Genomic DNA, 13657 nt, shown 5'->3' on the forward strand with positions numbered 1-13657 from the left:
GGATTTTTACATAGATTGAAACGGAGTGGGCCCTACAATGAATTGAAGAAGGCATTGCCGTAATGAAAGGGAGGCTCAGAATACTTCTTTAGTACTCCATGGAAACCTACCTTAATCGGTAGAATACTATAATAATAATAATTGACTCTGTGATTTGGATAGTCTTCCGCGTGCTTCTGGTTCGAACTTGCTCAAAACTTCTCGGTTCGCGGTCTGGAAACCGATTGTGGAAGACTGCAGCCGAAGTAGGAGGTGAACGACGGGGGAGCACGGAGAAATGGCAAGTGAAAGCTACCTGAGTGGGTCTGGGGTGGGGAGAAACGCATTTGCCCACTCCACCGCGGGACTGTGCCACCGAGTTATCCCCTCCCAATCTCTCACCTCTTTCCTTTCCCCACCCCACTCCTCTGGCCACACTCCGTAAAACCACTCCCCCTTCCACCCCTCTCCCTCCGTCCATTTTTCCCCTACAGCGCATTACTCACCTCCTCAACACAACCGCGAGTCGCCGAGGTTCTCTCAAACAGACGCCCGCGGACGGACGCCTCAATAAGCTGCGATCTCTCCCGAAGGTTCCCGCCGCCAAACAGCAGAGAGCTCCGGAAGGCCTCTTCGCTTCCAACCGGTGATCCCGCCAGAGACCCTCCGGCGTCGAAGCCGCCCTGCCCGGCGAAGGACCGCGACAGGTGCCGGGGTGCTTGTGAGGGTGCATTGGACCGCAGATGGGATGGCGAACCCTGAGGTAATTACTCTTTGCTTACGTTTCGTGAGACTCGTTTGATGCTGGTAGGATCCTCCCATTCAATTGGCGTAGATGGGTTGCCAGCGGTCGCCTTTGGCGTGAGCACTCTGTGGAAATTTTCGGCTTAACACCTCATGGTTAGTCACCAGTAGGTCAACATGTTCTGATTATTTACGCTGGGACGATAGGGTCGTTGTATCGGAGGTTGACATCGCTCACTCGGCTGAACACGACCAGTTTTTTTCGGGATAGACCTGTTGAATTCAATGCGTTATCAGGTAAATTTTGTGGCGTACGGCGGCGTCCTCGTCGATGGTCTTTATAGTGCTCATTGGTCTCTTCCCACGGAAAATAGGATTTCGATGGTTGAGAGTGGAAAAAACATGCATTGAATATTAATTGTGAGTAAATTTTGTGAGATTAACGGTCTGAATACGAGCAGGTTCGTCAGCATGCAGGTCGGTCTGTTGCGGCGGCGCGTTTGTCTATTTCAGAGAGTGCAGATGTGCTAATTAGGCTTATGCACTGGCTATAGCATTCGTTGGCAACGGACCTACTTTTTTTCAACGTTCATGTGAAAAGATTGACTGAAAACAGGCTCCGCCATTTTGTCACATTATAATGGTATTATATGGTAATATTTTTGCTCAAGTGATGGTAATAAAAGTCGTACAATGTTTGAATTACATTTTCCATTTCCCATTTCAGCACTTAAAGTTTTCTTTTTTTACTTCAACTGAAATTGAGGAAATAGAGTCATACTTCCATTTATCCCAATAACTATTAACGTATTCAAACTGGTGATAAATATTTTTTCTCTGTGATAGGATGTGCTAAGTAAATAAAATTGTACTGCTTGTAAATTTTCGGAATTGAGTGGGTCACTTAACATAATAAAGACATAGAATTTGACTTAATGGAAATTTGGGGGTGTCTCGTTTGATCTTAGGATTTACGGAGTTGAGCAATCATTAAAATTCGTCGGGGTCGTAATTTTTTGAGCTTCAAGTTTCGGCCTTGTTTTATGTGTCATCTTGAGTTAAAATCGGCTGCTGTTTAAATAATCCGCGACAAATGGCCATGGTTAATTCGCTAAATTAAGGATCATCAAATTAATCACGAACTCCTGGCTTTTGAGCCCTAATTTGATCTCGCCCATAATAAGAGAATAAGTTCTACTCGAAGAAAAACAGTTGATGAGTGAATTTTAAAGCAGTTTCTTCTATCTTATAGGGAGCGTTTATAAAATGTGATTTGTTTAACTGTTATCAAGTTAACTGTCATTTGAGGAAATTTTATTTTAGGTTTTCGCAACGATAAGAAGTACTTCTCTCCATCATTTCAGGGTTGTAGGTTTCATGGCTACTTGGAGAAATATTTGGATCGGCCAAGGAGTCCTTGTACCTGGAAAGTTGGGAATTTTTGTGGAAATTCAATCTTATAGAAATACTCAGGGATAGCGGCATCAATAGGACTTTAATTTAAGGTGTGATAAACCTGGAAGGAGACTCTTTCAAGGGGGGCCCCCGGTCGAAACAAAATCCTCGAAAAATAATTCAACCAGATTTTATTTAAAAAGAGATTTAAGCGTCTTAATTTCCTTCATTTTTCGTTGAAGGTTACAACTTTTATGAAAAATAGTACAGATAAGAACAGATTATTTTGGATATTAATTTACAATTAGATTTCTGAATATTATTGTTAGCCTTTGGGGGGTGAGTCGTCACCCTGATCAAACCCCCAAATTTACGCCACTGGTCAGGAATAGTGGGGTAATTTGGCGATGGTTCTATAATCATTGGTTTTTAACGTAGGCAGCGCTCTGCGAAAAATAGCCCAATCGTTGAAGCCTCGCGATGCACCCTAAGAAATCACACAAATCTAAAGAAAAGCATTTTTTTAGATATTCCCTCTGTTGATATTCCCTTAAGTTAAAATTCCTGTTACTTTTCAATGATTTCGGTTTGGATAGTTTCATACTTGGTATTCTTCACATACATACTACAGGTCATATGTTGATACTTGTTAGAGGAATTGTTTTCTTACTGTACTTGTGTTCTACGTCACCTAAGTTTGTATCTGTGGTATATTATGAAGTTATTTTGGTATATCATGCTGAGAACAGTTTAAGTAGAAAAGTTTTTGAGGGAGCATTAAAATGACTTATTTATTCCTGTGATCAGTAATTTTTATCCCATACGCACTATTTAGTCAAAAATGTTAGTCTTGAAGACTGGATAAATCTTTGGAAAACATAGAAATTCACCTGGTAAATTTCAGCTCAGGGATTTTTTTTCCTACTCATTGTACACCCTGATCGGCGTTCCTCCAAATTAGACACTTTTACTGCCTACCTCATCGCATATTCATAAGAAAGTGTGTGAGTCAATGCAGGATTTTTTATTTACTCAAATACTCTACCGATTAAGGTAGGTTACTATGGTGTACTTAAATAATATTCGTACAGATTTCCCTTCCTTCATGTACTCCCCTCCTCAATTCACAGTGAGCCCTATTCCATTTCAATTAATCTAAAAATCCTATTCCCTTCCTTCCCCTCCCTCTTTTACCTAAAATTCTACCTTCAAACACTTTTCAACAGCAAAGTAGGAATTAGGAACGAAAAAACTTCGTATAATGAAATAATCCAATGGGATGTGAAGGAAATAGTGCATACTTGGTTATAGCTACACTTTGCCAAATAGATGTATTTGGTTACTTTGATGTATTTCCTTACTTACTTGATGAACGCTGCCATACGCATTATATATTATCTGGAGGTTATCTTGCAAGTGTGGAATTGTGTGTAATCTTGTCGGTATTTGCTTCGAGTTGAGTTTTCTATAGCTGGCGTTTCGAAGAGAAAGTCCATCTCTTCTTCAGGGCTTCTAAGGTCACGCTTTGAGGATTACGTCATTTGAAATTCGCAGTAGGATTGTGGCTCGGTACGTATCGCGCCGCACTAACTTTCTGAGTATGCATCAAAGAGGAGCATGGAGACTTTAATGGTAAGAGTTACATAAATCCCTGCTATTACTTACTGAATTTATTATTGCTTGAGGTCAAAGAACTGAAGGCCCCAGGAGTGGTGGAACTAGGCATGTGAAAACTCTAAGCAAAGGTGCGTTACGGAAGTACGTGCAATTATTGACCTATGGTATGAAAAGATTTTGCCCTTGAAAAGGTGCTTAATTATACTTTCTTCGTGCTGGAATGCTTTTTGTTATGGCATCTGTGCCTTCCTTTATGGTTGAAGGACACACTTATGAGGTTCTAACCTCATTATAATTGCCATGCTGAATAGGGATTTTTTCTCCGTAAAACCAGATTGCTGATTCCTCTTTGAACCGGAAAATACTGCTCAGCACTTAATATTGAACATGTTTTTTTTACAAATTTTAAGTTCGTCATTGCTATTGTGATGTGTACGTAGGACTTTCGTTGTGAATTCCCTTACATGGTATAAGTGGTACAAAAATTCTAGTGGAGCTCGGTGGTTCATGGAAAAGAAATTGGCCACTCTTTGTATTAGTCACAGTCCGGTGGCTCAGTCTTGGGTGGACTCCACCCTCTCCTATTCAAACTAACCTCAGGGTTGAAAAACTTAAGTGAGTGAGTACTTTATTTTCTTTAGAAATGCTGTTCTTGTTCTTATCTGTGATCATTTGAATATGGCGCATTTATTTTTCATCTTAAATTTTTCTCCATTGTTTTTAGGATGCGTATTTTTAAGGGTATGAAGGAGGTATTATCAGGAATCGCTTGACTGTAATCAAGGGAATTGAATAGGTAATAAATAGAATAATGTATATAAATTGTATTAATAACGTAGCGATATATGTTTCATTAACCGGAGGTAATTTGATTACGATTGCTGAGCACATTGAGTTTCTGGCTATTAAAAGATATTACTTAAATTCCATTGCCCTTTCCATTTAATGCATGAAGTAGCATAAATTGCACTCAGTTCCAGTTTTCACAGCGGTGTTCGGAGTTTCAAAATTTCCTTATTATTGGACTTTTGCGCGTTTATTCCGCTTATCATTTATTAGCGATCACTATCTCAAGATGTGGGTATGGAGAAGGTGAAGTGGGCGGAGAGGAGGAAGAACAGCGAAGTGCTGGATATGGTGGGTGAGAAGAGACAGCTCCTAGATGAAATAGCAAAAGGTATGAATGGAGGAGGTACTTCGCGCGGAGGGGATGTTGAAAGCAGTGTTAGAGGGTGAATTTTAGGTAAACGAGGGAGAAGAAGGAAGAGAATAGAGTTTTTAGATTGTATGAAGGGAGTAGGCCTTATTTTGAATTGAAGAGGAAAGCACATCTACATCTACATAATACCCTGCGATCCACCTCTAGGGTGTTTGGCAGGGGGTGATCAATCACCAGCATGCAGCATGCAATTGGACTCCAACATGCACACCACACAGTACAAAAAAGTCACGCATACTAACAAATTATACTACTATATGCTGTTAGAAATAATAATAAAATTAAGAAACATGCATTAAGTTTTACATAGGTTAGTTGCCTACACCACAAGTCATGCAATCAATTTATGAGTTCCATCGCTGCCGTTATAATCTGATATCGATCGTGGAAAAAATTACATTCTGAATCTGTCTGTTCTACAATCTATCTCTCTTATTTTATTTATATGATCTGATCTTCCGTAGTATGTTGGCGTCCGTTAGATGTGGTTAACTTCGTCAGAAAAGACTGCTTTTGAATTTAATTTTTCAATCTACGCTCCGACAGAGATCCCCATCCGAGTTTATCAAAGAGGTCAGTTACACTAACAAGACTATCGTAACGACCTTTCACATACCTGGCAGCTCTTCTTCGCACGCGTTCTAACTCTGCTATTAAGCCTTTTTCATGAGGGTCCCAAACACTGGCAGCGGCACATGAAGGAAGGGGAGGCTGCCAGTATGCTTCTTAAGTACTCCGTAGAAGCCTACCTTAAACGATACAATACTTTATTATTAAAATCAAGACTGGAGAGAAATTACCGAATCCCGATGCAATTGTTATTCCATCTTGCTATGGCTAGCTAAGAGCTAACGCGTGGCGACTGAATAACCGAAATAAATTTCCAGGAGAGATGTGGCTTAGAATGACCTCATGTCTACATATTAACATTTGATGCGCAAATGACTGAAAAATCATTGAGGCTATCAATCGATTCTTCGTGAATAAATTGGACCATAATTTCTCTCAACAACCTTGAAAGAAGTCCTCGTCCTTCCTCCTCCCGCTCTGGAATCTTTTCTCGCCGTCAATAACATCGTAACCTTCGTGACTTCGGATATCGCGGTCTTATGTTCAGGAATTTACCGGATGGATTCCTTCGCACCACAGTTTGCATGCCTTTGTGTGTTTACTAGAATCGAATTTCATCGAGTGACAGATGTTGCCTGTTTCTTTGGAATATGACGCGGCAATATTTTATGACGCGTATATGCCTGTATGTTAATTCACTATCGTGTAACGCATTCATTGAAAGTCTACCTTTAAGATCTCTCTGAGTCGCCGCGTTGTTAACACTTGGCTCCTTACGTAACGAGAGTTTTCACTTACTTGTACCCGGTATTTATTACTTTCTGTGCGCTTCATCATTTTAATCTGGTAATCATTGTAGTATTTATGGTCCTTGATAATATATTTTCATACAAATAAAAGCAGTCATTATGTCGTAGCTCATATGAAAGGAATGACTATTATTAATTACCTATTAAATGCAATAGTTCCATCACGGACTGAATCACATACTTGTATATTTATTGACGCAAAATATGGGATAATATCTAGATGACGTCAAATTTCGTCTATTCTCTGACTTTCCAAGTGTTCAGTCCTTTTACTGTCTCCGTTTAACTTTGAAAACTATTGGACAACGTGTTGATTGAGGAATAGGTGAACAAACATCAGTTTGTTTGGAATGGAATAATTTTTAGATACTTGGCTAAATGCTGTAAAAGTCTCTGAATTTTTAACTTAAAAGAGTGTTACTGCTTTTTATGACTTTATCTAAGATCTACTTAGAGGCATTTTTGATACCCAATTTGAAGTACGAGTTTGAATTCTTGGAACTTCTTTGTTGCTTATCAATATAGTTAGTATCAGCATTCTGGGAAAGAAATTATTTATTTTTGCACAGATTATTAGCAGGCGTTTCATCATTTTGCTGCTTTTCATGGCAATTTTATTGCTGAACAGAAAAAGAAGTTTCCGACATTATAGGTCCCATTGGGCTTGTAATGAGGTGCTTTAATAAGGGAAAATTTTTGGAGTTTTAAATTTTGGATTATTGACTTAATTTTACTAATCCTAATAGTAATTGTTAAAAGTCATGAATAGGTTATCTGGTGAATAAGTCGTTTTTATCGCTATAAATAAAGTATCACTTAATTTTATTTCTCATTCAGGTCTTAGGGTCATTTTGTGTGTAATCTGTTGGCACAAGATCTTGCCCAGTCATTCACGTACGAGCTAGAAAAAATATAATTTCTTTTGGCAATATTGTCGCTGCCAATTTTTCCGAATGTCATAACATTATTTATAAAAGTAACGTTTTAACTGTTTCAAATTCTTCCAAGTATAAAATTAATAATTAACGCGTTCTCACCTCATTCTCGTTTTACTGTTGAGGTTGTCTAGTTTGGATTCTGTTGTGCTTTTTCTTCTTGACATAATCATGGGAAGGAGGTTTATTTTAAAATTAGCGTCGTCCCCACGAGATGAAAGCTGCTTGGAAGTCATCCCGGAAGCGTTATGTCCTAAACGCAATCGCGCTATGGAAACGTTCGACAGCAAATAACACGGCCATGCGCCCAAGTCTTCCTAAATTGGCATTTTAAACCCTTCTTCGCGATTTTGACCTCAGGTGAAACTGCTATCGTGATGGAAACGTTTGAATTCCATCGTGAAATGGCTTCACTTCAATTGTGCCGTTCGAGTCTCGAAGTAAGATGATCCTTCCAACCCTGACGCCATGATCTTTATCTTCGCATCACACACCAAGCGTCTTCCATTTGCTGGCCACAAAATTGAGTCGCTCTTGTGGAAGTAATTACTTCATTAGTGAAGTTATTGTTAAGATACGGTGATGGAAGGGAAAATGAACAGTTAGGTGTGCTGAAGAGTGACCTCGAAGTAGAAGGCATGCAAAAGGAAACCTCACCCTTTGGAATTCTAGCGATCTTTTTCAAGGTTATTTCGCGGGTATGAAGCTTATACGTATTCGGCGGTGAAAGGTTGTGGAAAACTTTCCCCATTGAAGAGTAACGAGCGTGGTAGTTAAGTGGAGCGCTTGGCTTCTAATTGAAGGGTCCCGGATTCACATCCCGGTTGAGGCATTTTGTCCCCCTAAAATATAATCCTCGAGGTTCGAGTTGGCCCAGGGAAAGGAACTCGCCTTCCTACTCTCATTAAGTGATATTTACTCACCTGTGACTAAGTCTAGGGTGAGCTCTTCCTCTTACCTACTCAAGCCAACCTTTATCACAGCGCGGAAAAATGACGGAGAAATTTAAGAAGCAACGATTTTTCTCCAATGACTAAGTAATTTAAAGCGCATACCTAATACTAATTTTTACATTGTTAAAACATGTTTTACTTAGGAAGATGAAATATTTCCATATAAAGCGTAATGAAAGGGATAATAGAATGAAGATATTTTTTGGAAATATTTAAATATTTTCCTATCATATTCCGTTTTAACCGATCACATGGCCAATTTTTTAAACTGACATATTTTTATTTCATCAATTAATTTGCTAATAACTCGAGAAGTAGTGGGCGGGCGTGCCTAAAATTTATTTTTATCGTAAGTCTAGTATTATTACGCTCTTTTTCGTGAAATTGGCATCCATATTATAATCGTTGTGAATCGGGGAACCCCGTGATAAAGTCTACCAATTCAAACGGCTCGGTTAAGGTCCAAAAGAAAAGCAATTCGTGTTTCCGATATCACTTCTACGGATGAAAAACGTAATACGTACCCATGAATTGACTTGCTTTCTTAATATCCCTAAAAAAATATCAATCGATACTGTTTCCTTTTCTTTTTGTTTCACAGCCTCGAGTTATTTTGAATTGTGACGAGGAAAGCTTTTTTGATTAAGTTTTGCTTAACATAACCAAACTTTAATGTGAATGGAAACACCTAAAAATAACAAGGATAAAACGATAAGTAAATGTTGAGACCTGATGAGAAAATATATATATTCTGTACAAGACCGCAGTATGCCTTCACAGGAGTAATTGATGTAATGTTGTAACTATTGTGTTTTTGTGAAGAAAATTGTTTTCTATTACTGATCAAGGATCCAACAGCCATTTCATAGCATTCAATAGTATTACCAGAACGAGGAGTGTATTCTCTTGGTTCATTTGTTTCTTAGAATTGGATGAGAATCGAATCAAGTGAAATGTTTGTACCTTGTTTCGGTTTCAAACGTGATTTCATAGTCACTTGCAAGTTGACATGTATTATTCCATTCACTTTATAATTGTAACTGAACGTGATTCACACTCAATGGAACTCCTCTAGGCTTTTTCGTCTGACTCTGTAAAAAGGGACAATTAATGAAGCACGATCTATGATTGGAGTCTCAAATGGGATGCCGTTCAGCTTCCCCGAAATGGATAACTTTTGTGATGAGTCTGTTAGGAGAGTACCCTCCATGAAACGGTGAAATGGAAGCCGACGGATCTTATTAAAACCCGTCATTGCCAGTATTGTGCTCGTGATGTTGTTTCCATTTTCCTTGTTTTTGTTCCGTTCACTTCACGGACAACCACCCACTTAACGGGCGATTGAGTCTAAACCAGCAATTCATGTTATGAAATACTCTCAGAATGGATACGCTACGCTACCACATGCCACTTTTTGTCGAGAAATCAAGGTCTTTTCTTCCCATTACCGGTTTTATGATGACGGTGAAAAGTTATTAACTTTCTGACGCATACTTATAAAACTTGAGGCATCCTCCCTTTCACTCACTTCAGTGAAACAGAAGGGATGTTTGGAAAGGTGAGGGTGGAGCTCATACCTTACTAAGCCACTGGCGTGTGAAATCAACACACTCAGGGTATGGGGCCGGTTGCTTTCCCTGGGAAACCTCGGGAGATTTTGTTTTGAGATGTCTCAAGGGTGTCTTTATCTTTCTATGATGAAAACCAAGAGCCTGACGTTTATCCAGATATTAGTGATTCAAGTAGTGTCAAGCTTAAAATTCGCAGTATTCACAAAGTAAGTAATCTTATTTTCTTGCCGTTTTCATTAAATGAATAGCCCCTTTAAAAAAACTGTCAAAGGGAGGTGAATAACGTCTGTCGCCCCTGTTCCCTGGTCGCAAGTAACTGCTGTGATTCAATCTAATAATTAATGGACAGCAAGAGGTGAGTACACCTTTTAAATAAAGCTTTTTTGGATCGTTACTTCCTACGTCTGTCCGATGTGTTAATAATAATGTTGGCTTTTCTTCATAATTTTTGCTCGCGCAGCCTGTATTATCACATTGAGGAAAGAGCTTCCAAAATTTCCCCCTGTGACAAAAAATCATTTGAATATGTTCAACAACATCAGGCTATACTTCGATAAAGTTAATTAAAAAGCTTTCTTTAAACTTTAAACTTATTTCACGAAATTTTTATTTCCTTTTGAACCGCAAATATTATTTCGAAGGAAGGGGTCTTGAAACTAGTCGCGTAAAAATTTCAAGTTCAGAATGACTTCCAGGATGAATGAGGTTTGATCACTTGAGTGTAACCCGTTTAGTCCTCATTGAAGTTATTGTGAGTTAATATACTCTCAGGAATGTGTATTCAGAAGTGTCTCTCTCCCTCCGTAAGGTCTACTCATCTTCTGTGTTTACGTGTCGTTTATTGACATGGTCTCAATTCCATACAGAGAACAATGGAAGCGACATTTTAGTCAAACAGATATTCAGCGAGTAACATAAATGTTTACTGACCGAAAGCGAAAATCGAGGTAATTTTTTTAAAGGCCAATCTGTTTCTGAGAAGTTCGGAAAGGAGGAAGTTACCAGGAATGCGAGAGCACTTAAGTATGTTTACATTTGGACATCCTAAAAAGAATATCTCGATATCCATATTGATGTGGCACCTGCTCGGAAAACTTATCTCTTCTAGAATTCCAAAATAAAATGTCTGCGGTTTATAGATGTTTTGATTCTCTTTGTTTTTTTTTAAAGAACTTGCCGATGTTTTTATGGAGAGATTATTTGTAAAATTACTATATTATCCACTGTCGTAAAAGCTTGTTATTGCGCCGAAGGTTTTAATACCTACCATTAACCACAGTGTCAGGTGTAATGGAGGTATTTAGGTTTAAAAGTGTTATACCTTAACTCTCTTCTAAATTTGTTGTGCTTAGAATTATTATTAGCCAGTAATGTAAAAATATTTGATTGCGCCAGAGGTTTAGTATTATTAACCACCGTGACAGGTTTAATTGATGTATTCAGGTTCAAAAATGCTATACCGTAACTCTTCTCAGTTTTCTTTGCCTAGTATTATTATAACAGGTACCCTACTGGCTAAGGCAGGTTTATGTTGAATGTCGTACTGATAATCCCGGTCCGTCTTCCTTCCTGCTTTGAATAACTTCGTGGCATTAGGCTTATTAATCTCTTCAAGAATCATTTTCTTATTCTCCCCTTACTTGGCTTATTCAATATTCTTTATAATCACCTTCTATCACCGTTTTCAGCATTGCAATGCATGTATCAAACCACGAATGTTACAATAGAGGATTCGCCAGTCGGGCTCCACCCAACGCATATTTTAATAGGGTTACTAAAGTCGTCACTCGCGTCGCTGATGGACAGAGCGATCCCGAATTTCATGGATAAATGAGCTATGATTACAGCTCTGTCAACCAAAATTTGTATTCGTGATGGTGTGGTCCGTTAATTCCTAATTTTTCTCTGCTATCCTCGCTATTGCGAATACTATGCCACCAAATATTGGAAAAAAGTGGATTATTCTGTACTCATCCCCGTGCTGGGGACATTTTTGAAAGCCGATTGCAAAGGGAGCGATTTGGCGACATAAATCAACCTCCTGTGGGGTTTAATGGGACCTCCTGTCCCTTGGTTTCCAGCATGACCACTTCCCGTAGTAACTGAGATGAAACATTCACCAAAGGGTGATTCTCCCATAATCGTACTAAGTTATGTCCATGGACTTCCATAAAAAAAACAAAATTGTTAATTCAAAACTAAACTAATATGTTATTTTATGTGCCCTTTTACTAATTTTAGTGACAAATTAATAAAGAAAATTATATTCCCCAAATTTAATGTCCATTCGTCATGCCCGTGGACACCCATATAGATTTTCGAAGTGTTTTTTTGTATTAACAAACTTTACTAAATAACTTATTATAAAATCTATCATTAAACAATTTACAACAATATTAACATTCTAAAATAGTCTTTTTGGGTCGCTTTTATTTCATAATATTTATTCTAAAGTAAAAAAAAAACATTTGTACCACCCAAAAAAGCAATGTCCGTGGACACATGGGAAAAAGTGGGAAATATTCATAGGAGATGGTGGCAGCCCTGAACAACCAATGTGTAGAGAAGGATATTGTCAGCTATATTGGGTTGTTTAAGTTTATACTTGGTTAAGTGAATGTTTTAACGCTTGAAAAAAAATTTAATTCAGCTTTTTCAAAGAGCGAAGGTCATATGTCGTGTCGTGGACAAGTAAGAGTAAAACATTTTACTAATTACAATTGAGATACTTTTTACAGCTACAAGATGCAAGTTCAGTGCAGTAAGGACAGAGTCCTAACTTATTTTCAAGTCTAACTATAACTTAATTCAGAGGAAATCGCCATGTCCGTGGACATGACAGATGGTAACGGACATGAAGATAAGTACACTATGACTAAATACAGAATGTCCTATGGCAAATAAAACAAACTTTTTCTCGTAAGTAAACACAAAATTCCTCTTCTGTTGTGTCCGTGGACATGTCCGTTATAGACAGCACAAAAGTAAAAATAAAAATTAACAGTGTGAATATTACTAACGATCTCTGACACTTACTTCATTAGCTTGTATGATTGACAAACTGTAATTACACAATTTTGGTTCTTATATAAACAAAATTTAATTTTTTTAATTTTACCTGTATACAATGTACGTTTTTTGGAGATTCGCCCCAAAGCGTGGAGTGTCTTCTGCGCGTGGGCCGAGATTTAAATGATAAATAGCTGCATCCAACCAATCTTAAGTATTAAATCTTAAGATTATTGTGTCACAGCTCTCCATTCCTCTCTCCTATTCGCTAGCATTTTCATAGTGACGTATTTCTTTTCTTTTACATCCTTCATAACCTGTCCTACGTAACTCATTCGGGGCCGTCCCTTGCCCTTCTTCTCATCCACCTTCATCTCTGCCACACCCCGTCTTCTGCTTCATGTTTTTAGAAGACTTCTCTTTTCTCCCACTCTCGTTGGCACTTCATTACTTATCGGTCCATCCATTTCATCCTCTTCATAAAAAAATTTAGAGTTGTTTTTTAAATTTATAATGTCATTTATTAGAATAAATGTTTTTCTCCTTGCATATCGTTTTTCTGAGCATAGAGTCACCTAAATGGAAGAATTTTACACATATATATCTTTGTGTTAAAGTTTTCGAGGGAATCACTTAAATATTTTTCCTTTTCCGACTGTCCTAACCTGCCGCAATCGGTCTTAACCTTGAAGCCATTTGGAAAGGAATGGAAGGATCCTCCACCTTGGTTAAGGGGGCGAATGCTTCGACCTTGCTCATGAAATAGGTATGCCGTTGATAATTAAGCAGGTCCTCAAGGGACTTAAGACCTTCCTTCTTCCTGAATGCGTCTCCCAAATCCATTCCCGTCAACCTT

At 38.3% G+C, this 13657-nt stretch overlaps 1 protein-coding gene across 2 annotated transcripts in view; it reads left to right on the forward strand.

Moving 5' to 3' along the window:
• The first annotated feature begins 495 nt into the window (after window positions 1-495).
• Window positions 496-13657, forward strand: part of LOC124161279 (sodium-dependent phosphate transport protein 2B-like) — a 67964-nt gene continuing 54802 nt past the window's right edge. For both annotated transcript variants that reach the window (XM_046537572.1, XM_046537573.1), the window contains exon 1: window positions 496-742. In XM_046537572.1, the coding sequence (XP_046393528.1) occupies window positions 728-742 (15 nt within the window). In that variant the 5' untranslated portion in view covers window positions 496-727. The remainder of the gene's footprint in view (window positions 743-13657) is intronic.

This window comes from Ischnura elegans, chromosome 6 (genome assembly GCF_921293095.1).
Source record: "Ischnura elegans chromosome 6, ioIscEleg1.1, whole genome shotgun sequence".
Taxonomy (NCBI): domain Eukaryota; kingdom Metazoa; phylum Arthropoda; class Insecta; order Odonata; family Coenagrionidae; genus Ischnura; species Ischnura elegans.